This window comes from Styela clava, chromosome 9, assembly GCF_964204865.1.
Source record: "Styela clava chromosome 9, kaStyClav1.hap1.2, whole genome shotgun sequence".
In the NCBI taxonomy this organism is placed as follows: domain Eukaryota; kingdom Metazoa; phylum Chordata; class Ascidiacea; order Stolidobranchia; family Styelidae; genus Styela; species Styela clava.
Genome location: NC_135258.1, coordinates 8,113,845 through 8,138,824, shown reverse-complemented (window position 1 = coordinate 8,138,824; position 24,980 = coordinate 8,113,845). Strand labels below are relative to the sequence as shown.

Below are 24,980 nucleotides of genomic sequence, written 5' to 3'. Positions count from 1 at the left end.
CCCTACTCAGTTCTTCCCCCTTAACTACGTTAATAATTTACATTGGCCATGCCAGAGAAGTTGATAATAGGTTAGTGAATGGCAACGCGTCATGCCCTCCTTCACCTACGTAGCAAGAAAGGTAAAAGAGAGAAAAACGGCTGCGAATACCGGAACTCTAACTTCTACTTGTTGAGCTTTCATTTTTCGCAATCGACGAAATTGACTGCTTTGAAGAAAGCTCGTTTCAATGCAATAATTACGACTTTACGTAATTCGTAACTTCCCTTCCGTAACTCAAAATAATTACGTAATTACGTAAATCCCTAAATTACGTGCAAGCCTACATTCTATCAATGAATATTTCTATAAGAAAATGAATAACAAGAATACGAAATATTTAAAAGATATATGTTGTAGATGTGATTCAATATGCAACATGAAACTATGAGAATGGGGTTCAGAACGTATGTAGTTTTTTAAACGTATGTTTATGTTAACAGATTTTCAAGATAAAGGAAAGAAACAAAGCATTTTGAAATGTGCTTGTAAACTTTCAAGAATGACACGAAGAATATTACTTCGAAGCAAACGTTTTATGAGACTTCGATTGATCAGGAATTCAAATACGAAATTCGGGTTATGGAGGAAGCAGTCATATAAATCCGCCATTGCAACTACCAAGTAGTTGCTCTTTCTCACAATTTCATCGATCGTGAGATGCGAACCTGCCTTGTCAGAAACACCATCAGTGAATTTTTTAATAGCCAGTGTATATCAAAACGAATTTTTTTTATAATATATAAGAGAGCGTATACCCGCAACAGATATAAGGAATCAATTTGCATCGCTAAATTCTGAGAAAGGGCTAAACATCCACACGACTGAGCAGCGCAAATTCGCACGTTCGTTTGAAGTGTAAAGATACCAAACGGACAAACAAAATTCAAAGTTACCTGGAAGACGAGCTTAACTAAGAACAGACTGACAGAGAAATAGCGGGAGCACGAGTTACAAACGGGAATTTAATAATTCTATCATTACCACGGAGGACAAATGTTGCGGTATTTTTTCAATAGAGAGAGTTTGAAATTCGTAGACCTATGTCTATATGTAGAGAGCAAGTTAAAATAAAGAAACAAAGCATTTTGAAACGTGCTTGTAATCTTTCAAGAATGACACGAAGAATATTACAGCGGAAACAACGTTTTATAAGACTTCGATCGATCAAGATTTTGAATCTGAAATTCAAGTGATGGAGGAAGCAGTCATGTAAATCTGCTATTGCGACGATCAGGTAGTTGCTCTTTATTGCATATTCATCGCCCACCAAATGCAAATCTATCTTGTCAGCAACGCCATCAGTCAACTTTTTTAATAGCCAGTCTATGTCAAAATGTAAAATTTAATACATAAGAGAGCGTACCCGCAGTATATATGGGGAATCAATTCGCATTGCTGAATTCTGATGAAAGAGCCAAATATTTACACGACTGAGCAGCGCGTTCGTTTGAAATCTAACGATACCGAATGGACAAACAAAATTCAGAGTTATCTGGAAGAACAGACTGACAGAGAAGTAGCGGAAGCACGAGTTACAAACGGGAATTTAATAATTCTATCATTCCCACGGAGGCCAAATGTTGCACCATTTTTCCATGCCGCCTATACGGTTTGAGAAATATTGTGAGTAAAAAGATAGCATATTGACGTGATCTCAGCCTTCTGTAACTGATATCGAAGTTAATTCAACAAGCAAACTGCGAGGCGAGTGAAGGCGAGTAAAGCTAGGCTACTTATGTACATATGTAATAGCCCATGGATAGATAGCCTACAAATGCAAAACAATAATTCTCAGACGTTCAGACATCATTAACAGCGATTTCAATTTCAGAACATTCTAACATTTTTGCTATTTGCTCATTCAATTTTTAGCTAGTAGTTACTTTGCCTTATTCTGCCAATTCAATTTTATCGGTCTTTGCTGACATGGGTGAAATTCCAATAGTCGATTTTTGGAATTGTGGACTTGATGTTGAAGAGATTAGTGATGAAAACTGCACGAAAACAGGCGAGGCAATTTACCAGGCATTTGCAAAAATTGGATTTGTGTATTTGAAGAATACTGGAATAACAAGGTAATATGTCATTTCAGTTTGCTAATTTACAAAAATACGAATCAAATCAAGATATAAGAGAGCACTTTACCACACTTTATGTCCACGGTTTGCTGTGGTATATTCTGGGAAGTAATGCTTGCATTTTATTTACGCAATCGAAGATTTAATTGATCGCAACCAATTTAATAAAACAACCAAATTTAAATATGCCCAGTCATGGATTGAATATTTTCTGAAAAATCATTGCATAGCCGAAAAGTCTGCTCTTTTAACAAGTGGCGGAGATTTCGAGGCGATGAAGATATACTTGACATATATATACACTAATATACTTTATATGTTTATAAAAATATATATCAAAATTGAATACAATCGGGCAGTCTCACATCTTATGTCCGCAGATTGTCGCGGTATTTCAGATTGGCCATGTTCTTGTTTCGTCGTAAGTCGTCGCAACCGCGAGTTACGTTGAACACAATTAAATTTAAATAGAAGGAAATAGTCATGGATTGAATATTACGCGACAGAAATGTCGAACTATTTTTAACGAACGCACAATTGCGGCGACCGTTTTAAACGCCGTCACATGAAAATTTCCGATTCCATTTTTGATTTTCTTGCAGAACTACCAAATTGCAGATTTTTCAATATCATATAATTATAATTGGCAGGGAACAAATTGATGAGGTTGATTCTACAATGGATGAATTCTATAAACTGGATGCATCAACTAAGAAAATATATGCAAGAGATGAAAGCAATTTTGGATATATTGATTTTAATGTAGAGAGGTTTGTTGAAGCTTATAGAATTTGACGAAAAGGCTATTTGCCAAATCGACACAAATGCATGGGATATTGTTTTTTGCTGTGCTACCGGCCTTATAGACCAGTTGTGGTCAAGGTTTTTGGACCAGGGGTCAAAAATTGTGACCACCTAGACTGGCGGGCCATGTAAGTTTGACGTAAAAACATTTCATGAACAATATTTAAAGTGTTACAAAAATAAACTGGAAAACAATAAGCCTCGTGCCCAAACTAAATGTAATCGTAATCCTAACAAATTCTTTGAGTTATTGTTTAGCTCAAACATCAAAATTTAGTTTTAGTTTGGTTATGGCAGCATCAGGCAGGCCAGATTGATTTACCCGGCTGGCCCGATTTGGCCCTAGTGCCACAGTGTGCACATGTCAGTTCTAGACTTTGATAAAATCCAATATCAGCAAAATAAAAGTACATTCATAAAAAGGTTTTGACATAATTGACGTAGGAACTAAAAACACCAAATGACGATCAAAATTTAAATTGACAATGGTTTAATTTGTATGAATCCCATCGCATGCGTTATATTATTTTAATCTATTTGAATCTGACATTTCTGTTCATAATTAGATATTTCCCTAAACTCGATTTACAGCCTGAACCCAAAGAGACCAGGAGATTACAAAGAAGCATTCAATGTATATTATACCACTGATAGGAAATGGCCTGACGAACACGTCCCAAAGTTTGCTTCCAAAATGAGGAAATTTTGCGAGCTATGTCGAAAATTATCTCTGAGAATTATTAAAGTTTTAACCAAAGGAATGAAAATAAAAGTATGCTCTTATTTTTTTAGTCATTATTAATATAGCTTACAATTCATTTAGGTTGGGGCAGTGAATAGTAAAGCTAGTGTCTTAAATGATGAGCAAAATAATTTAGGTATCAGTGTCACCCTTGGCATAATTGTAGTTTTCATCTTGTTCCCATGACCAGAGAATTGTCATTGTGACATCCAACGTTTGAATTATTTGATCTTGGTTGGTTGAATCAATTCCTGGATAGATGACAAGTTGTGTCTTCAGTGTGATTGTGTATACTTTATAAAAACATACTTTTATGGGATATTAAATTACTTTTCGCCTACTTCAGGATTCCAGCTATTTTGGCCTTAGCTGTTATAATGTACCCATTCCATTCATTCATACTTTCACTTATTCTGTCATTGTTTTTAGGACTCTGACTATCTGATGAAATGTCATTCCAGGATGAATGGAAAAGATAATTTCACAACATTGAGATTTCTTCATTATCCTCCCATTCCTGATAATGTTACACTGAAGCCTGGACAATTACGACTCGGTGAACATTGTGATTATGGATCATTTACGCTCTTATTTCAAGATAATGTGGGAGGCTTGCAGGTTCGAATAATAAATATAGGTGATCAATCATAGTATGAAAAATATATATTGTCAGATATCTACTTATGGAAATATAGGATTTGTCAGTAGTACCCGAGTGACTATTGACCAACAAGACAATTGAAAAAGTAGCTATGGCTCATTTGCAATAAAACTTCGAGCTGAAACAGGATTCATGAAAAAGATTTACAATGCAATATTATCGTTTCAATGAGATCCTAAATTTCCAGATACTTATAATTGATCTTTGGCAGTTAAAATATCAGTCCATGTTCCAACCCAACCCTTGTTGTAATTATTAATGTGGGCGGATGCAAATGTCAGATCAACCCATACAGACTAGCTGTGATGAGTGTATGAAACATGTCTTATTATAGGTTGAAGGTTATGACGGGAAGTTTATAGAAGCGGTTCCAATTCCAGACACAGTTCTTGTTAATATCGGGGATGTTTTGCAATTTTGGACAGAAGGAAGACTCAAATCAACCGTGAGTTCTGATGGCCGATGCTTTTTTGATTTAAAATCATTCTCAAATCTCAACAAAAATTACCGTATTTAAATGTTAATTTTCTTTTCCGATTATCATATGTTATTTATTCCTATTCGTGTAATTCAAAAACTGCATTTTGCTCAATATATTGCTGAAATTGGTATTTGTGTCGTAACTGCGAATATTTTTATTATTGATATTCCATAGACCTGGTAATTATTACTTTAAAAATTATGTTTACAACTTGTTTAAATTGGGATCTTTCTTGAATATTTAATTATGATTTTTGATCAATTACTTCTGATATTTTACTTGACTCTGTATAGGAATAGGTCCGAAATAGTTGAACAGAGACAAAAATTGTTTTAAAAAGCTGTCTTCTTTCCCCCTTTTCTTTTCTGTAAATGTCAGAAACACAGAGTGATGGTACCAGATATCCAGTCTGCCAGGAATGTACAGAGAAAATCTTTTGGATATTTTGTTCATCCAGATCATGAAGTTGTTTTATCAGGAATTGAATATGGAGCTTCATGTCTGGATCATCATGAAAGAATTGAACCTGAATATGAAGAGCCTGTTACAGCATTTGGACATACTAATAATAGATTTCAAAGCAGTTACATCAATTGAGAACCTTTTATCATTTGCAAACTGAAGTGATGAAAGTGCTCTCAGACAATTCTATTACATCTAATCAAGATATTAAATAATTTGAAGATTGCAGATTCTCCAACTAATTTGAAGTCTTAAGGCCTTTTCTGTTTGTGACTAGGGTTGATCTATTTTTTAAATCATTAGAGTAATACTTACCTGCTTCCAGTTGGGGTCTAGGTCAGGGCTACTCAACTATTTTTATCTAAGGTCTGCATACAAAACTTCAAAATTATTTGGGTCCAGTATTTTCAGAAATTGGTCTAGGTCCTTGTTTAATAGAGCCAGGTCATTAGATTTTACAAATTTCTTGAGAGTTGAATTTTAATGTCTGTGAGTATGTCCTCGTCATTTGAATGATTGTATAGTTTTATTTTCTTGCCTTCTTTGCCCTTTGGTGAGATTTTTGATTTATTTGTTGTTCTGTCTATGGCATTTTTATATCAGTGTTTCGTAATGTAGAAACCAAGGCTGGGAAGGGAGCTTAAGCGACCAGAAATTTCAGTGGCTATAGTTCCTAACCATCTGAATATTTTTTAATATTTATTATCTTCTGACACCTAAAGAGAATAAAAATAAAATAAATTTTGCCAAGCCAATATTTTCATTTTCAATTCTAATATTAATAAAGAAGTTTCGAGTTATATTTACAGTCTAATTTCCAAATATGAAATCGTTGTTTCACTTTTGAAAAAGGTGTTTGTGACTGTTTCATTTTTGTGTTCAAGCTTAAACACTTCGATGGTTGTGGAGTCAGAGCTGGAGCCTTATTTCGACATAAAAAAATGAAGCTCCTCAGATAAAGCTACAGTTAAAATTTCCTGCGGCTCTGTAACTGGAACCACCATGATTTTGAACCAGCTCTCCAGCTCTGGTAGAAACTATTTATCACACTTATATATTGCCTGCTACGTTGCTGAATATTGTTTAATGTGCAATTTGACTGTTAAATCATTAGCCATCATCTATTGCCATTTTTATTTTTTGCAATAACAGAATAAAGAGAAAGAATCCGGATGAGTATATCTTTGTTATGTTATTTTGATGTGTTTCAAGTTAAATTTCAGCAAGTAACTAATTATTTTGACTGCACGCTACAAGTTGAATCGATTTATAATTATTTTTCTTCGTATAGATTTGCACTATATTGCCCTTCAATTCATACAGTGATGGCAGAAGCGTTGTGAAACTATTGTCAAACTCAAATCTACATATTGTCGTTTGTCAAAAACTAAATCAGAAAAAATTATAGTAATTACGAGGTGCGGCTAAAATGAAACGGGACTGACGTCACAGATTGCGCAACACGATTAACCATCGGTAATCAACACTTTTGCAGTGTGGCGTAATATGTGTTCTTTGTTTAACAGCAGTTTTGACACAGAATCGCAATTATTTTTGCTTTTCAGGATCCATAAGTGAATGTGATAAATTTCTTGTTGAAAAAAAATGCTGTGCGAGGTCTGATTGAGTTTTTTGGGGTTCAATTAAAGAATGACGACTGAGCAAAGAATTAACGTTAAATTTTGTGTCAAACTTGGAAAAATGCATGTCAACTCGGCATGCATTCAATCGTTGAGTTTTCTGCTCCTCAGTCAACTTAAGAGCCTTTGGCATCATTTTGGCACACACCTTTCGCATTCCCAAAGTGTCAACCAAAATGGTGCGGACCGTTTCTTTGTGCATCCCAATTTCGTTGGCAATGACGCGAATTGTTAAGCGACAGTCACTGCGAACCAACTGCCAAACCTTTTCGATGTTGGTATCAGTAGTGAAAGTGCAAGGCCTCCCTGACCTCGGATCATCCTCCACATCCTCCCTGCCTTCCACAAATCGCTTGTGCCATTCAAAAACTCTTGTTCTGGACATGAAAGAATCTCCATAAACATCAGTCTCAGTCGCCGTTTTTCCAAGTTTGACACAATATTCAATGGTAATTCTTTGCTCAGTCGTCATTCTTTAATTGAACCCCCTATCGCCGAAAAACTCAATCAGACCTCGCACAGCATTTTTTTTCAACAAGAAATTTATCACATTCACTTATGGATCCTGAAAAGCAAAAATAATTGCGATTCTGTGTCAAAACTGCTGTTAAACAAAGAACACATATTACGCCACACTACAAAAGTGTTGATTACCGATGGTTAATCGTGTTGCGCAATCTGTGACGTCAGACCCGTTTCTTTTTAGCCTTACCTCGTACGTTGTTTATCTAATTCGAAACACAGAGGAATAATAATGGTTTGTGAGTATTATGTCTAGAACATTTTCACTTGCTTTCCACGTGGTAAAAAAACTCAGACACTTAATATTTGATCTTGTATATTATTAGGTATTGTTAGGTAACTTGGGACCTCCTTGGAACCAATGTAATTATTTTTTACAGATCGACTTTTCACCGGGCATCAGAATAACTGTCACAGTCGAAATACGGTTCTCCGCTGCATATTTAATTGTGATCTCGTACTCCAGAAACTGTAGAACTTGCAAAAACTGATTAGACTCTTATAAGGTCTAATTCCAACACTCTGAAAATTTTAGAAACTGTGATCAGTGCTGTTTCTGACTGATTTTAAGACTCTTGGCCCGACTATCAACGCGTCAACTGTGAAACTTGATATGAACAGACTTTAACAGCGACTTAGAAATAATTTGTAATAAAATATCTTGCCACAAGTGTCAGACTGTGATATATGCTTCATCGTGCGTAAATGATCGCATTGATGGGCTGCTCAGGCATGCACTTATTCTGAAGAAACCGCTGGCTTCAAAAATCTCATTTGTTAACAATATTTTGTGAAATTTAACTTAATATATTTTGAATCTGTTACATTGGCTAATTTTAAGACAAAGTGCACGTTGATCCTGCTTCCCATTTTAAAAAGAAAATGTTCCAAAAGCCTCGGCTGTATAGTCTAAATATAGTAATTTAACTCTATACGTTTATATCCGTACAATCCGATCAGGTTTTTCTTCTTACATCTCCGCATTAATTACCGTTTTGTGTGATAAATTTACATATCCCGAATGGATATATATAACTTTTTGGTATTCTATGCTGACTCTTGTTAGAAGATTTATATTTTTGTCAAATAGTTGGTATGACTATTAAAATGCTTTGGCGGGCCGCCCCCGGTCTTGTAGTTAGTTCATCCATTAGAAAGCCTATTCCCGGGAAAACATGCATCGAAATCTAGAATATTTCTAACACCAATCACCTGCTCATTAAATTATGGTTCCTTTGTCCCTTTAAGAAAATAACATCAATTTAGAGCAGAATACATAAAGGGCTTTCACGGAACACTTGTTGAAAATCACTAGTCTAGTGTATTCTTATTTTTTTGTATCATGAGTTGATAAATTGAGTTTAAAATGAGTTATTCAATAATTAAAAGTATATTTACGCCGACAGTTAAGAGCAGGGGCTGGCAAGGTTTTTGAAACAGGGGCCAACAATTTTGCTCGCCTAGACTGGCGGGCCACATGGCCCATAAAATTGTGTGACGTGAAAAGTTTACATTTTATGAACAATATATACACCTCCACCTCCTATTTATATTTTTACAAATTCCGTGAGATACCTGAATTAGCTAAAACATCAAAATTTGGTTTTCGTTTGGTGGTGGCAGCATCGGCCGGGCCAGATTAAATTACCCGACGGGTCGGATTTGGCCCATGTTAGGTCTAGAGCTTTATTAATTAAGAAGTTGAAGTTGGTGGTTTACTTGATGGTGATGCGTCTTGTCTTGCGTGTGTGTTGAGTTCATTGCGGTCACTATAACTTCGACACATCATTGATCTCCTTCATATGACTTCACAATATTGTGATTTGCCAGCTGCTGCATGTCCGCAAATACCATGCTATATGAAAAAATTTAGTAATTACGTAATGACCGTTACAAACGTGGAAACCCGATACAATCATGTAACTCGTTTCTTTGTTTTCTGTCCGAATGATGATCGCAAGTGGGTTAAGTAAACGTTATACATAGTAACTATAATTTCTCTTTTATTTTTCCGAGTAAGGGTATGAATCATTTTTAAACATCAACGGAGGTATTAGAGTTTTGTACGTATGTAGGCCGAATCAAAAAACACACAGTTGAAGCTTCGCTCAGTAAAAATTTGATATGGAAATACCATTGGTAGATTTCAGCGGATGTGGTTTAGAAGTTGATCTTGTTTCAAAGGAGATGATGGAATCAGTTGGAAACGAAATATACAAAGCATTTTCCGAAGTTGGATTTGTTTATCTCGTGCAGTGTGGCGTACCAAGGTGAGAAAAACTATTCTGGTCCTTCGGTGAAGCATTTTACAGTTTAATATAGTTGTCAATATCTGAACTATTGGTATATATGTATATATATGTACGTCTGCTTGCAACCTATTTGGGTTCTAATATTTCAATTTTTATATAATTTTGTGCGGTGAATACAATTATAGTTTCTGTATAATTTTCTTCAGTAACTTATATGGTACACCATGATATCATTGTCATCATAGTTAAAATAACTTTAACCTAAATTCATCATTTTTAATAAGAATTTCGGGTGAATATGAGCAGTGTATATAGTATTGTAAAGTTATGGTTTGCTGATTGACTGTTTTAGGACACGTTGACCGATTTCGACGAATTCTTATGTTATTGTATCGAGTGGTAACAGACTCTAATGACCACTGCCGGTCGTATATATATATAACATCCGGTCATTTACTGAAAATTTATTTTTATTTTATATACATGTACCGTGCGTGTATTGTGTTTCCGTTTAGATAAACTCCCCCGCACTCTATCATATGCGAGATAGGATTTTCTAGTCGCTACCGTATTTTCCCCAAAATAGGACCTAGCCTGAATTTTGAAAATGATCTTACTGTAACCCCCTCAAAAACGTGTTATAGGTAAATGAATATTGGTTTTCATATTTTGTATATTTGAAAATCTTGTAATCCTCCACTTTGTAATTTTGATAAATGATAAGAAAAGACCAGCCCCCCCCCCCCAAATAATCCCTGGTGTTATTTTTCGAATTGAATTAAGATCCTGTCTTATTTTCGGGAAACACGGTACGTTGTGAATAGCCCAGAATAGTTTTTTTGGTTGATTTTGATTTTCAAAAGGTAAGTAAAGACCTGAACTTCAAAGATGACGATTTTTAATTTTTTTTTTCGATGTCCTATATTTTTGCAATATTTTCAAGACAAAATAACAGTCATTCGAAATAAAAAGTTTTTAAAATATTACCATCAAATATAAAACGATTTTAATTGTACTTACTGTTTAGGGATGAGAGTCATTTTTAGCGAATTAAATCGCTGTACATATGGATCTTTCTTTATAAATCCTGCTGTTGAATTTTTAAAATGTCAAGTCAAGTTTATTTTATCGAAGTAAAAATTCAATCACATACGTCATACACTATTCGAGGAAAAATATAATCATGCAATTCTACTGGGAAAGGGAAGCCGCGGGAAACCAAAGATGATTATCAAGCAGCGACGCCTAAGGTCCTATTATCAGATTAAAAAGATAGGGAATTTTCTTCACTGAACTACTGTTACTTCTGTGAGTACCGTAAGGTATTGCCGATTATCTAACTAACATCTCTTGCCAGGGATAGATATTTTTTAGACATTTCAAAGAGCCATCAGACTACAGATAGAGGAAGTATTCCATTTTGATTTGAATGATCAAACTGATGGATGCAAGTAATCTTACGAGAATCTCTGATTCACTCATTTTTGTTTCAGTGAATTGGTAGATGACGTCATGAAAGTATCAAATCATTTTTTTCTAATGAGTTCTGATGCAAAACGAAAATATAAATTCGATGAAAATTATAGCGGATATCATGAATTTTTGAAAGAAGGGTAAGCTTAGATAGAATTGTGAATTACAATGACTGCATGAACATGTTGTTACAAGCACTGTACGCACAATTCGATATCAGTGGTTATTAAACTTGGGCCGCGCCCCAATTTTAGAATTTGTCTAGTCTCACAGAGAGCTGGTGCGATAAATGACATTTTATCGATGATTAAATTAATGTTAATAATAGAGTGTAGCAAACACAGAATCCATTTATTGAAACTTATTTTAAAACTAGAACAAATCCGCAACGACCAAAGGATATCAAAGAATCTTATCAGGTTGGTGGAATGGCGCTCGATTCCGGACAAATATCATGGCCAGATGTCGAAGTGCCAGGATTCTCCACTAATTTGATGAAATTGTTTGAGGAATGCAAGAAACTTTCAATGCGAATACTCGAGGTTCTCGCAACAGGAATGAAAATTAAAGTAAGTCAAATTTACGAATGTTGGTAATTTTAGATTTAGAAACTAAACTAGCCATGAATCCGTCGATGATTTGAAGCTGAAGTATTCGTCTTTCCGTTTCAATCTTTCAATCGTTTTAACCATTTCAATGTATGTTAAATCTTTAACATGTTTTTTGCGACCCGTATAAAGTCACTGCATTTACCTTTTAGGACAAAGAATACTTTCTCCAATGCCATTCACGAATAGGAAAAGAACGCAACTACACAACATTAAGATCATTATATTATCCATCAGTTCCTGAGAATGCAGATGTAAAATCAAACCAGATTCGTCTTGGAGAACATTCGGATTTTGGAACAATGACATTGCTATTTCAAGACGATATTGGAGGACTAGAGGTTGGAAAATAGTTTTCGTTGTGAAATAGTTTTAACCCGAGAGGAATTTCTCTCCAGGGAGGAATATGGTCGTTCTTGGGGAGGGATATTTTTTTTGTATTTTTTTCCGTGTTTTTATTATTACTGTAATACTTAATTATGCACACAATATAACCTACTTAAACTGCACAAAAGCGGAAGTTTGTTTTTCCCATAACACTGGCTAAGGATCCATTACAGACTGAATAAATGAACTAGTTCTTACCCATAGTGAAGAAGTTGCATTACATATGTTTTATATTTCCAGTTTTTATATATTAAGATTAAGTGTTATTTTATGACTCAAAAAATATGGATTGTTGATATTGTCCGGATCTATAGCATCGGTCCAGATTCATGAAAGCATGAAAATTATTCTTTCTTATTACAACTTTGTAGTACATCACAAGTGCAGTGTATCAAAAATACAATGTATTGTATCAGATTTTGTTATAAATATATACTTCTTAGAAACTTCTTAAACTAAACAATGTATTTTGTTACTCTTTCTACTTGCGTTAGGGCTATGATTATGGGTTTAAAGCCATATATGTGTTAAGAAACTTACTCTCACTCTTGACTAAGTTGTTTCAGAATTGTAAGCGGATATTCTGATTACTGAATTAGCCAATGTGATAAACAGTTTATCATAGGTGTGTTTTTCGTTTGATAAAACTAGTGACCCGGGATCGGATCGTATTCTAAAATCCACCATTTTCACCGTTTTCAAATCCATGAACCAACCCGAAACCGGTACGAAGTAATTTGAAACGCTTGAGGTAGAGTGTAATTTTGCCTATGGTTCCTTCAAACGTTGGCATATTTGTTGACTTAATCTTCTTATCCACCCTACTCCTCGTACGATACGTGTACAACACATATCTGCTATTTCTTGGGGTGAAAGAAAATAAAATAAAAAAATATTGTAAAAAATATGCCACAAAATATTCAACCGAAAATTAAACATTTTCTTCAAATTCAAGACAAAAAAATTCTAGAGAAAAGACATTTTCAACATATGAATTTTTCCAAGGTCGAAACATACGACGGAGAATACATTGAGGCAAAACCAATTCCAGGAACAGTTCTTGTAAACATAGGCGATTTGCTGCAGTTTTGGACAAATGGAAGATTGAAGTCAACGGTTTGGTTATTTTTATAGATAATTATCATTGAGTTTTTAATATTGAGCCAAGGTGCATTGAAACTCTACTCTCTTAAGGAACTTTAAAGTTTTGATCTAGCGTAATTTCTTGGGGAAATCTGGCTCAAATCCTAAAACACGAGTCAAATCAAACAGCTTTGAAAAAAGCCCACAATTACAATAGCTTTACTATGTTGACCTTTTGTAATTATCGCCTACCAATTTTTGTTACCCACAACTTCCCTTCTCCAGTAAAACTGTCGTGATTATCTTTTTTTTTTTGAAATTCATATACGATTCATTTTGACTAGTTGGAAAGACAGATAATTAGGAATGGACTTTGATGATTGATTAATCGGAAAGTCTGTATAAATAAGGCCGGTCGAACTTATAATTTTGAGGCGATTATTGTCGCCTATATTATATGATCTAGATCTCTCTGATTTGGTGTCTTACATCTCCATGATTGACGACAAATATTTTTACATAAATTTCAGAAACATCGGATCATGATACCCACTGAAGAATCGAAACGCAAAAGGCATCGACAATCGTTAGCTTATTTCGTTCATCCAAATTATGAAGTCAAGCTGAATGAAATTGAGTACGAAGCTCCAGGATTACAGTGTAGGAATTATTCAAAAAATTTCACATCAGACTATGATCGCAACGTTACAACCGTAGAGTATACTGAAGCTCGTTACAAAAATACGTATCGCTAACTGACGAAAGCTATGGTATCCCAAAATGACAATGGTATCCCTTTTATTCATGGCTATTGGAGACCTATGGCCATTGCATATTTCATTTTATGGAAATATCTATGAATAATAAGAGGCAGGGGGAATTTTAACAATATGTTTCAGCTTCCCGGATGCGAGTACGGAAGTTTTTATCATAAATAAATGAGGAGGGATCGCTAATTTTATGTTTTTTTTTAACAATTTACCAATAATGCAAACTTGGGTCAAGGCGTTACATCCTGAGGTATTGCGAAGTTTTGTGTCTTTTATTATTTTGAGTGCAATTGTCTAAGTCTAAGCTTTGCTAGAAATGAGCCTTTATAAAGCAAATAGGCTTGGTGTGTTGTGCTACCCTTTATGAATACCTTTGTGTTTTCATTGCCGCATTCGGGAACGATGGATTGGAATGTAATTTTATAACCCGATCTGGGATTTTCAAATCGGAGAAGATACCCTAATTTGCTTTGGAAAATGTCGGCACTTCTGTTGCCTGGAATAAATGGAATGGAAATTGGATGACAATTCTATTTTAGTATGAAACAGACCAGGATTTTTCAATTTAACGCACAGTCGTTTAGGTCGAGGAAGCCCTAAAATTAAATGTTACCTCTTGCAGGCTTATATTGTCCATAAAATAGACATATATATATATATATATATAGTGTTTTTTGAAATACACAGTCTTGGCAATTTTTGGCACAACATATCAACTGGTAGTTAAAAATCCCATGCCAACCAGAAATAAAGACGCAAGTTAACGCTTTTACTTTTTTACATTTGAATGCAAGTCATATTTTCACTGAGGCTGTCCCAAAACCAAAGCCGGCGGAATCGACGAGAGTAATTTCATTGCAACCAGATAATACGTACGGATGCTATCAGTAGCAACCGATTGCATTCAGTGAGCTGTATGGTAATTGATTTTTTCTGTACTGTTTGTTAGGTTGAGAAGTATTGATATGTTCCTACCAGTCCACCAGTAATGGGGATGACACGGAATAGACGGCTTCCTGAATAGGTTTTTACAGAAAGTTTTTCCGCCCACAGATCTACAGTTCCAAATTAAGGCCCACAGTTATAGACGAAATCCAAGTTACATTTCGCCTAGTTGTAGATACCGGATCTACAAATTTCTCGATCCCAATCAAAAGTCATTTTAAAACAATGGTTCCATAATTAACGCATTGTACCCAGAATGATAGGTCATCTAATTGCCTGTTTTATAGCTCTCGTTTCGTATTTTACTGTAGGTTTTGGCTCAAATTAGAACTCGTTGTATAAGTCAACATGCGCGTTTAATGCTTAATTACTAACTAGAGTTAGTTGAAAAATCTACAATTTTCCACGGCGTTGAGCAAATAGACGTCTTTCAGTGGCCCTAATAATATGATTATTTTAGTGAATTGATACACTATCACGCTACGATTCGATGTCGCTAGACTTGGTTGAACTCGCTAACGATTCTACAACACGGTGGCGTAGACCGAACGATAAAAATATTTACTCAGCAAATGTTTGGAAACTAAACTCTTGATCAAAATCGCATATTACGCCATCAGAGGTAAATATTTGTCTGTTTTGAAAGTGATGTCAATAATTTCCGATGATCGGCAACTATATTTTAATAAAACGATTATTTTTCATTAAACAATTAAAGAAAGAAGGAATATCTCGCCGGGTGAGAACAGAATGGCCCTGAGTCACATTTTTTAAAATTTCACTTTTTTGAATAGTTTGGAGTATATTTCGTTAAGTTAAGAACAGAATAGGCCTAGGTTCCAATATGATGGACATGGACATCCGAAATAAAATGTCCGAAACTTACATCACTAAGAATAAGTTCAGTGCAACTTAGGCCTAAGTCACCTTTTTTTTCCTTGCATCCCATACAAAAAAATTCAGAAGTTGTTGAAAACAGAATGGGCCAAAGTCCTTTATGGGGGTAAAAAAAACAGAAAGGAAGTGCTAAAAAATATTTGTTACAAAAATATTCTCATCCACATTAAAACAACCAAAGCTCAGGTCTTTACTAAGTGTGAATATCCAGAAATTCAAAAACAACAAAATTCAAAATTGTTTTTTGTGTTTTTCTCAAAACTCAAAATTGTGACTTAGGCCTGTTCTGTTCTCATCCGGCGATATGCTCCATTTTCTGAAAACATCTGATGTGTGACTCGGACATCACTCTCAACTTTATTTCATATTTGTTTTGTTTCATAAAATATTTTGGTACAACAAACCCGACCCCAAAATCCGACATATGCATACAAGATCCATATAAATTAAGAACCCTTCAAGTATAGTGTCTGAAGTTTGTAAATACTAAATATATATAAACACTGCTTTAAAATAGGTGTATATATATTATTTCCCAACTCCAGTATTTCATTTCAATATGGCAATATTAAATTGATTAGATGCATTGAGTGATAATTTTATACGCGCTCACCAACTGACGACCCCCGGCTGTCACTAAATTCGAGTTAATTGCGAAATTAATATTTTATAATCACGGGAACATATGCTAGGTATTTTGTATTTTGGGAAAAATTTAGTTACGGCCTGAAATTTTCGAGAGTATGCGACTTCCTACGGGCTATACTGAAGAAATTGACAATGGGGATGCTTGGCCAATCTCTAGCGTACGTTAGACAAAATGTTATGGCCTGATCACGTACTTGACATAAACTGTTATTGTTTTGGAAGATTAGAACGCTTTGCGGACATAATTTTGAAACAGCGGTGTGCGTGTGACCTATGGCAATTAAATTACGTAACATAGGAATTACAAACTGGCAGAACACGCGCCTCGGGATAGATATTATATAAACTATAAAAAAAAGTTACGCAACTTAATACCAATTACGTAATATTATGTAATTCTAAAACTGCGCGGCCAATTTCCAATTTCAACCAACTGAAATAATAACTTACATAATATTGAAAATGTTTTAGTTTATGAAAAACGCAGTTTGTTTTGGTGAGTTAAACTGTAATGTTGCCTTGAAAATATTTTTCTTGCATAATTTGAATTTAGCTATTGCACAAAATATACTTAGCAAAGCAAAACTATCATCGTTCCGCATAGATAATATTTCCATGCTTAAACCGAGCGACAAACGGCCAGCTTGCCATAGCGTATATGACGCGACTAAATACCACGAATCCTAAATGTGTCAACAATTGCATAATCCTTCAAACAACCAAGGAATCAATAGTTTTGAAGTCACATGGCGGAAGGATGCATCAGTCATTGTTTTCGCATGGCGCCCATTTATACCAGACAAACAAGTTCTATAATAATATATAGTTTGCTGCATTTACCATACAATAATATTTTGCTGGTAGCGATTGCGAGGCAAAGATCACCTTGCAAAACACCCTAGCGTGATACCATGTCTGTGGTAATATTTCATGCAACTGTATATGATGTTTTTTTTTGGTTTCTCGTATGTCCCTCCAACCTGGAATGATATTTTTCCACATATAATTTAAATTAACATATAAAATAAATTACGGATAACTGATATAAATTTTGCAACATCATTGTCTTTTCCTCATCCCAATTATTTCCTATTTAACAAAACAATGCTGTATCTGCTGCAACATATATATTATACTATACTACTTCACAAAAAGAAAGAACAGACACAATGAACTGAACTAATAACAAAAACTGAAGAAAAGGTGAAATTTGAAAGCCAACCATAGCAGGGCAATAGAATATACTACATTGCTGAATTGATGGAAAGTTTTTGAAGAGGCCAATGGTAACGAACCATGGATAAAGTGGGTGCATTTTGAAATTGCAGAATAAGACGCATATTTAATACACACTTGTTTCAATCGAAACCCAAAAAGGGAAAGGGCGCTGATAAAGTTGTGTTAATGACTACCAAAATAGTACCATTTGAAATACTCACAAAATATAAATAGAAGAAAAACAGTGTGCATTGAAGTCTGAATGTGCAAAAAAAACTTTCATTTCTAAACATGATAACTACTACCGGTATGTACCAGAATGAATCTTTTGCTCTTGATAATAAAACATTATATTCAACTTTTACTCTTTGAAAAATTGATCAACCATAAACCAACAAGGGCGTATGGCGATACACATGAATTAATATCCTGGGTACTAACTATGCTCCATTGACCATGAAAGAAAGAATGAATAAGACTGGAAGATTCAGACTTCAAAATTATATGACTACGATACTTTGTGTGTATTCAGAAGTACATAAAAATGGCAGTAAAATTTGTGTCCTGTTATTAACATCCGGTTTAGTAGAGAAATACATTGAAGAACTAATATGAAATAAAAAAATTATGATACCTATATATTCCAGAAATAGTCATTTTTGAAATTAGAACTCTAAACTATCAACATGCAATGTAGTAACATGAGTTCAAACAATAAAAAATTTGTTGTTTCTACAGATTTTATTTTTAGCCATACCATACTATATAAAATTTGTTACATATTGAAATCCGCTGAAAAAATGGATGAAATAGTATAGCAGAAATAAAAATACTAGGAATGGCAGACTTTTTTTACATAACTTTAATAATAAGACCTCTAGTATTCTATTTAGCTAAATGTTTTTTCTGCATTGTGTATGAGTGGACATACCCATCATAACAAACATCAAATTAACGAAAATCCACATAAATAGAAATGCAAGACTGCGGTACAAGAAAAAGTTGACAAAACAATGTTGAAATTTGGAATGTTGAGATTCTGAATAAATATGGCATCCATCATAACAGATATCTTTGGTAATATAAATAAGGATTATAATCAATTCTGCATCAGTGATAAAGATAAGCAGTTGGTATCACACACAGACAAATCTCTTCCAATTAATTTTCAATTTTCTCATTATACCAAACAAAGATTGAAGTCGAATTTATGCAAAAACATTTATATTTCTAATTCCCTTTGTTTTAAAAGTACAATATTGGAATATCTGGTACGGTACTTCATAAAATTCATTGTTACATTTGATTTTTTTTTAGAACTCTAAATACATTTTAAATCTACAATTTAAGTAGCTACAATTATGATTTACAAAGCTTCACTGCATAATTAACAAAGTACATTGATCTAATTTTACATCTGATTATTTTTTGAACGTAAATAGCTTAATTATGATATACAAATCTATACTGCATTATTAACAAAGTATATTTCCTTTTTCCATAAACTTCCAGAGATCAAATCGGTTCATATTTAGTGATACTACTCTTCCAAAAGTTGATATTTCTTCACCCTTTTGTAAGATGTTGGAGCCGACAAACAGTAAACAGTGATTTTGGCGATAAGAGCAACAACCGAGAGACAAAGAAGAGTGATGGTGATTATGGTATTCTTCTTACTAACATCATGATTTCGAACGATGATTCCACTTAAGGCCCACAGGAGAACGAAGTACCATGCGTAAACATATCTGCAATATCGATACAGCTTTGTATTCTCCAGGATTGACCAGGCAATTATGACTATTCCAAGAGCGTACAAACAGATTGTTCCAGAATCTTCTTGAGAGTAATTACGTGGCACTTTAGGGTCATAGGTCAAGGCAACAGATATGCTTATAAGAGTAGCAAAAGTGCACCAGGAGAAATACAGGTCAATGCCGTTTTGGATAAGCACACGAATGCAAATCAGATCACTTCTCGGGATGCGCCTTTCATTACTAGCGGTGGCACAGACATTGATACCCAGAGCAGAGAATCCAAAAACTGTTGTCACGACCAAACACAAAGCAGCAAACAGCATTTGTTCATCAAAGAAATAAAAATTCCACAAACTAATTGCAGCGCTTGATATTATCCAACAGATGTGAAATGAAACTGGCAATACCGATGGATTTGTAAGCACCATTCCTGTAAAAAATTATGAAATAGAAATTAGAAACTTTAAAAGTGAAATGATCTTTTGAATGCTATCAATGCAGCTCAAACAAGAACCCACATAATCAGTTCAGAGTTTTCAATCTAATAACAATAGGAATTTAATAACTACATTTACACTTTCAAAGGAAATAGTCAACCTTAGGGAAAGACAAGCTCTTCTTTGATAAACCATATCTTTGCTATCACAGACATACAATGGATCGAATTTTCATATTCATCCCGGTGGGAGGAAAGTGGATAAACCGTCTTAATCCTATGATGAACCACGGACTGTTTTCGGAAGCATGGACTTCATGGTGGAGGAAACCATAACTGACCAGCGAATATGTGAACTATCCTACAGCAATGAGAAGTCCAGCAATCCTCTCTCACATAACCATCCCGCATAGGATTCGAACGTGCGAACCCACGCAGGGTAATCAACGTAAGAATCATCCGATAAACTTTAATACATACTTCAAATTGAGACCAATATTTCAACTCAAGATGATGGTATAACTACAATACTCACCATCTTTATTTCTCCTGCACATGCAACTCAATGCATAACCAATCCAGGCCAACTGAAAGAGAAAGATCAAACCCCAGATGGAGAAAGCATATTTTTCAGGGGTTATGTCAGTTGTATATTTGAGAGACAGATTTTCCATGCTGTTGTTGAAAACCCCATCTGAAAAATTTGTGGAAAATTTAATTGGAGCCAGCCTAAACCAATAAAAAATGATTTGAAAAATCTTTGTCAATATTTTAGACAAAGCTGAACTAAAAGGGTAAATGACTAGATGTGCACAAACAGGCGGGCCAATAATTATACCACAATTACATACAATTAACAATTATAACAAAAAGAAAATTATCAGATTGTAGATTATATATAGGAGTCTAATCTAGATTACTATCGGTGGACGGTGATGTGATACCTCTTCATCAATATTACTTTTCCAAAAACTGAACTACAATTATTTCATTAGGTTTAACTGCATATGTAGTTTTGATAACTAAAAAATAGGCCAAAATATGTCAACAAACAAGCGTTAGACTCAAAAATTTAGCACTCACTATTTGGTATTGTTGTAAGGATTGAAATTCCAGTAGAAACAATGAACGCCAGGACAGACAGAATAGTAAAACCCACAACAGCTACAGTATTTGCTGCCATTGTATTTTCTCGACTCAACACCGGAACAAAAATCAAACAGAACCAAAACTTAGCACCTAAGGATTAGGCTATATTAGAAATCTAAATTGAATGAATAAACATAGTTACAGTTACAGAAAAATCAATCAAAAACAAAAATACTGTAGTTGCATTGATAAGTATAATACCACAGTTATGACAAAATCAATTCTAATAAATTCAAAAAATGGTAAACTTAAATCTCAAGACTGACATCACAATTGGAGTAATTGTGCCAAATGTAACGCTGAGAAATTTTCCTCAATTAAGATGGATTGCTGATATAAGGGTGACTAAAACTAAATATAATACAGAAAAACAATTTTTAAATCTGGAATATTCAATGCATCTCAAATCAAGGCATGTTGTAAGAATGATTTTAAACCGTATTTACTTTTATGGTTGATATTTACTATCAAAAAACTAAGAACTGTAATAAGCATTTTAAGGTTATAAAAATATAGAGTTATTGCCTTCCAAGAGACCAATTCATTACATTGAATATTCCATCTGTTTCAAAGACCCTTAAATTTACATCCCACAATGATCAATAACTAAATAAACCATGAATAAAGAAAAACAAAAATGATCTTTAACTTGCATTGCATCATTATGATTACTATACTAGGTATATCTTTTATAGGAATAAGGCAAAAAATATGAGTTTGAATTGCATTCAATAACAAAGAAAAACAGTCCACTGGCTATAAAGATTTGTATCTATATTTAAACTTGAGAATCAATTTGCATTACCAATGACAAAAATTATGAAAAGGAAGAAAAAAAACTCAATCGTGTCCACTGTCCATGTTCCCAACGTCAATAAGTATCAGTCAACAAAAATTCATTTAGTATCAAACATCTGGTACTTCTCCACTTTCTTGTATGCAACACTTGGCCTGAGACAAAACACTGTAATCTTCGCAGCAAGGCAGACAACAGCAACACACAAAATCACGATGGTAATAATGGTGTTCTTCTGGCTTACATCTGGATTCTTGACAATCAGTGCACTCAAAGCCCAAATGAGAACAAAATACCATGCATAGACGTATTTGAACAAGCTGAAAAACTTGGTATTTTCCAGTACTGACCACAAAATGACAAGACTTCCAAGTATGTATAAGCAGATTGAGCCAGCGTCTTCTTGAGAGTAGTTTTTCGGAACATTAGGGTCGTAGGTCAAAGTCATAGCCAGGCCAATCAATGTTGCAACAGTTGTCCAGGAGAAAAACAAGTCAAGACCATTTTGAATCAGCACACGAATGCAAATCAAATCTGCAGGCGATTCTGTTTCAAGTTGCTTCTCATTATCTGTGGTAGCAATCGCGTTTATTGCAGAGCAAGCGTAGCCGAAGAGTGTTGTCATGAGGAGACACACAGCAGAGATCAGAATTTGTTCAGCCAAGAAATAGAAGGTCCACAATACCACAAAAACGCAAGTTCCGAGCCAAGCAACATGGAACTTGATTGGCAGAACAACTGGATTTGCCAATACGACTCCTAAAATATAAAAAAAAATCAAATATTAACAACTGTAGTACCAGATAGGTTACATAAAATAAAGATAGGCTTATAAAATATAAGTATTACTAATTTGATCCAAAAGCATCACAAACATATAAATCGTCAAATCAATCTTATATAGATTATGTAAGACATGATATTAGTAGATTATAATTTATAAGACGCAAATTTTTTAATTGCTACTCGCCTACTCTTAATCTTTGCAGATGGATCAAACCTATAATTTATTTGTACTCTGACTTCAAATCTGACCTATGCTTTAAAAACCTATACACCGAAGCCGGATGGAAAAATGATTCTAATTGAAAAATTAATAATTTCACTTTTAATTTTAAAATCGGATATGAGAGAATGCTCAATGAAAAAATGAGTGTTACCAAACAATTAATAATTTTATTTTTAATTTAGGAATCGGATATATGGAAACCGGATATTTAATATGGTTATATTTAGTTATAGCAGTTTTAATAAATATGAAGATTAGGCCAGTCTATTCCCAATTTTCTACTGATAATTTGTGCTCTCGTGTTATTGCTTCAGGTCAACGTTTCCCAACAGGAGAGAAATTTTGCCTTGTATTCGTTGTAGTATTACCGATATTCTTTAGTTTTTCAATATCACTAGTTATTCACTACAATGCTTATTCATTCATATACAGATAATAAACTACTTATTCATAGGGAGGGAGAAAAAAGGTGTTCTAAAATATGCAAAGGGAGGAGTTTCACAAAGAGATTGGGAACCATTACTTTAGGTGAACAACTCAAAATAAACAAAATATATATTAAGTCTTACCACTTTTGTTAGATCTGCACATGCAACTGTAAGCATAACTGAGCCAAGCTATCTGGAATAGGTAGATCAAACCCCAGATAGAGAATGCGTAGTCTGCTGGTGTAACATCGGTTGGATACTTGGCAGAAACAGATCCAATCGTATTGTTGAAAAAGCCATCTAAATACAGAAATAGTAACCAAGATAAATAATGTAAATTATAGTATAAAAACAGATTCTAAATAATGCACCAATGTGAGTATAATAGAATTAGATCACACATGCTTTTTCACTCAGTCTGTAAGTGAAGTGAAAAATGAAAATCATGAAAAATATATTGTTATATACATCATTCAACTCCTCCAGAATACCATTGACACTGTGATATGAAACCGATTACCTTAATCTAATCTTATTCATAGAAAAACCATGGCAGAGGAGCTACCAAATTAGAATCTAGCTCCATCAGTCCATTTCAATACAGCAATACGGCACAAACTACCTACTGGGCACAGGGACTCCATCAGACGACTCAAACACTTAGTACAGTCAGACAGTAGTATGGGTTTCTACATTCAGACATCTCGCATACAGTACGGTACCGTACTAGTACCCGGTACCGGTACCGTACCTACCGTATCTTAAATAGCCTATGATATATTAAGCCAGTACAGCAGTACCGGCATTGCAATATTTTGATACAGTCAGACAGATAACGATAAAATTGGGCACAATACAAATTCGATTAATAACATTATTATGCTAAATTTCTGCATAGTCTGACAGTGATACGGTACCCGTACGGTAAATAACACTTAAACAATGCCGCACTCTGACAGCATAAACAACTTACTGTTTGGAATGTTAGAAAGTGAAGGTACAACCAAACTTATAATAAATCCAACGGTTGAAAGTATCGTGAAGAATATCAGCACGCCCAAGTTGGAAGACATGGTGCCGCGAGAAACTTAAAACTCAGAATAAACAGTCTTGTTATAGACAAAGATCAAGATCCGACACGTACGCCAAATAGTAATCAACTGATCGTCAAAAGTGAAGAAAACAAAAATGCTGAAAAAAAACCCAGAAAAAATGGATGTTATGTAACAAAGTTTTTTCCACTAGGTGGCACTAAAATCCTACAGGCTAAAATAATCGTATTGTTTGAACCAACGACTATCATATCGTATTGACGCAGAGGCGTAGCCAGCATATTTTGCGCCCGGGGCAAAATATAAAATTGGCGCCCCGACCCCCACGTTTAATCATGTTTTCTATTGCATTTAATTGTATATGTAAAAACAAATTATATATCGTCACGCTAATAACCGAATTGCGTAAGTCATTTTTAGCTGTTTTGAGAAAAACGTGAAAAACTTTCTAATGATATTGCTATGCCATTGAGAGTCATTAATTTGCCATAGTTCAACTTTTTGATCGTAGCCGGATTTAAGTTAATTTTTATGACGCAGTCATGTGACGTCATAATGGCGCACTGTGCAAAAATGTGTCTATGACTAGGGGACATACGCAATTTTGCAACTTGACTATATTATGTACCAGTCCTGAAAA

General features: G+C 34.4%; 4 protein-coding genes across 5 annotated transcripts; 2 read left to right on the top strand and 2 right to left on the bottom strand.

Annotated features, from left to right (window-relative positions):
* Window positions 1-1,926: 1,926 nt before the first annotated feature.
* On the top strand, window positions 1,927-6,695 carry LOC120339034 (uncharacterized). Its single transcript, XM_039407077.2, has 6 exons — window positions 1,927-2,117; window positions 2,771-2,890; window positions 3,516-3,696; window positions 4,096-4,284; window positions 4,662-4,772; window positions 5,187-6,695. Exons 1-6 carry the CDS (start codon window positions 1,969-1,971, stop codon window positions 5,403-5,405), a joined length of 969 nt encoding a protein of 322 aa, XP_039263011.2. The 5' UTR covers window positions 1,927-1,968; the 3' UTR covers window positions 5,406-6,695.
* A 979-nt stretch (window positions 6,696-7,674) lies between these two features.
* LOC120339032 (uncharacterized) lies at window positions 7,675-14,527 on the top strand. Of its 2 annotated transcripts, none has more exons than XM_039407074.2 (6): window positions 7,675-9,702; window positions 11,178-11,297; window positions 11,534-11,726; window positions 11,918-12,106; window positions 13,158-13,268; window positions 13,766-14,527. In XM_039407074.2, the coding sequence occupies exons 1-6, from the start codon at window positions 9,557-9,559 to the stop codon at window positions 13,988-13,990; spliced, it is 984 nt and encodes a 327-aa protein (XP_039263008.2). In that variant the 5' UTR covers window positions 7,675-9,556; the 3' UTR covers window positions 13,991-14,527. The 2 variants fall into 2 exon arrangements, with proteins under 2 accessions (XP_039263008.2, XP_039263009.2); XM_039407075.2 differs by lacking the exon at window positions 7,675-9,702 and adding an exon at window positions 10,064-10,547.
* A 3,080-nt stretch (window positions 14,528-17,607) lies between these two features.
* LOC120338816 (uncharacterized) lies at window positions 17,608-21,126 on the bottom strand. The gene is made up of 3 exons (XM_039406775.2): window positions 20,990-21,126; window positions 20,442-20,600; window positions 17,608-19,900 (listed from the first exon to the last, which is right to left on the bottom strand). The coding sequence occupies exons 1-3, from the start codon at window positions 21,087-21,089 to the stop codon at window positions 19,254-19,256; spliced, it is 906 nt and encodes a 301-aa protein (XP_039262709.2). The 5' UTR covers window positions 21,090-21,126; the 3' UTR covers window positions 17,608-19,253.
* A 43-nt stretch (window positions 21,127-21,169) lies between these two features.
* On the bottom strand, window positions 21,170-24,457 carry LOC120338815 (uncharacterized). Its single transcript, XM_039406774.2, has 3 exons — window positions 24,262-24,457; window positions 23,430-23,588; window positions 21,170-22,610 (listed from the first exon to the last, which is right to left on the bottom strand). The coding sequence occupies exons 1-3, from the start codon at window positions 24,359-24,361 to the stop codon at window positions 21,952-21,954; spliced, it is 918 nt and encodes a 305-aa protein (XP_039262708.2). The 5' UTR covers window positions 24,362-24,457; the 3' UTR covers window positions 21,170-21,951.
* Window positions 24,458-24,980: the final 523 nt, after the last annotated feature.

Coding starts and splice junctions, on each gene's coding strand:
- LOC120339034 (XM_039407077.2), top strand. CDS start 1,969: ATGGGTGAAATTCCAATAGTCGATTTTTGGAATTGTGGACTTGATGTT. Junction 4,285..4,661: donor ATAATGTGGGAGGCTTGCAG/GTTCGAATAATA, acceptor GTCTTATTATAG/GTTGAAGGTTATGACGGGAA. Junction 4,773..5,186: donor AAGGAAGACTCAAATCAACC/GTGAGTTCTGAT, acceptor TGTAAATGTCAG/AAACACAGAGTGATGGTACC.
- LOC120339032 (XM_039407074.2), top strand. CDS start 9,557: ATGGAAATACCATTGGTAGATTTCAGCGGATGTGGTTTAGAAGTTGAT. Junction 11,298..11,533: donor CATGAATTTTTGAAAGAAGG/GTAAGCTTAGAT, acceptor TTTTAAAACTAG/AACAAATCCGCAACGACCAA. Junction 13,269..13,765: donor ATGGAAGATTGAAGTCAACG/GTTTGGTTATTT, acceptor CATAAATTTCAG/AAACATCGGATCATGATACC.
- LOC120338816 (XM_039406775.2), bottom strand. CDS start 21,089: ATGGCAGCAAATACTGTAGCTGTTGTGGGTTTTACTATTCTGTCTGTC. Junction 20,601..20,989: donor CCTTACAACAATACCAAATA/GTGAGTGCTAAA, acceptor CAAATTTTTCAG/ATGGGGTTTTCAACAACAGC. Junction 19,901..20,441: donor GTGCAGGAGAAATAAAGATG/GTGAGTATTGTA, acceptor AATTTTTTACAG/GAATGGTGCTTACAAATCCA.
- LOC120338815 (XM_039406774.2), bottom strand. CDS start 24,361: ATGTCTTCCAACTTGGGCGTGCTGATATTCTTCACGATACTTTCAACC. Junction 23,589..24,261: donor ACTTTCTAACATTCCAAACA/GTAAGTTGTTTA, acceptor TTCTGTATTTAG/ATGGCTTTTTCAACAATACG. Junction 22,611..23,429: donor GTGCAGATCTAACAAAAGTG/GTAAGACTTAAT, acceptor TTTATATTTTAG/GAGTCGTATTGGCAAATCCA.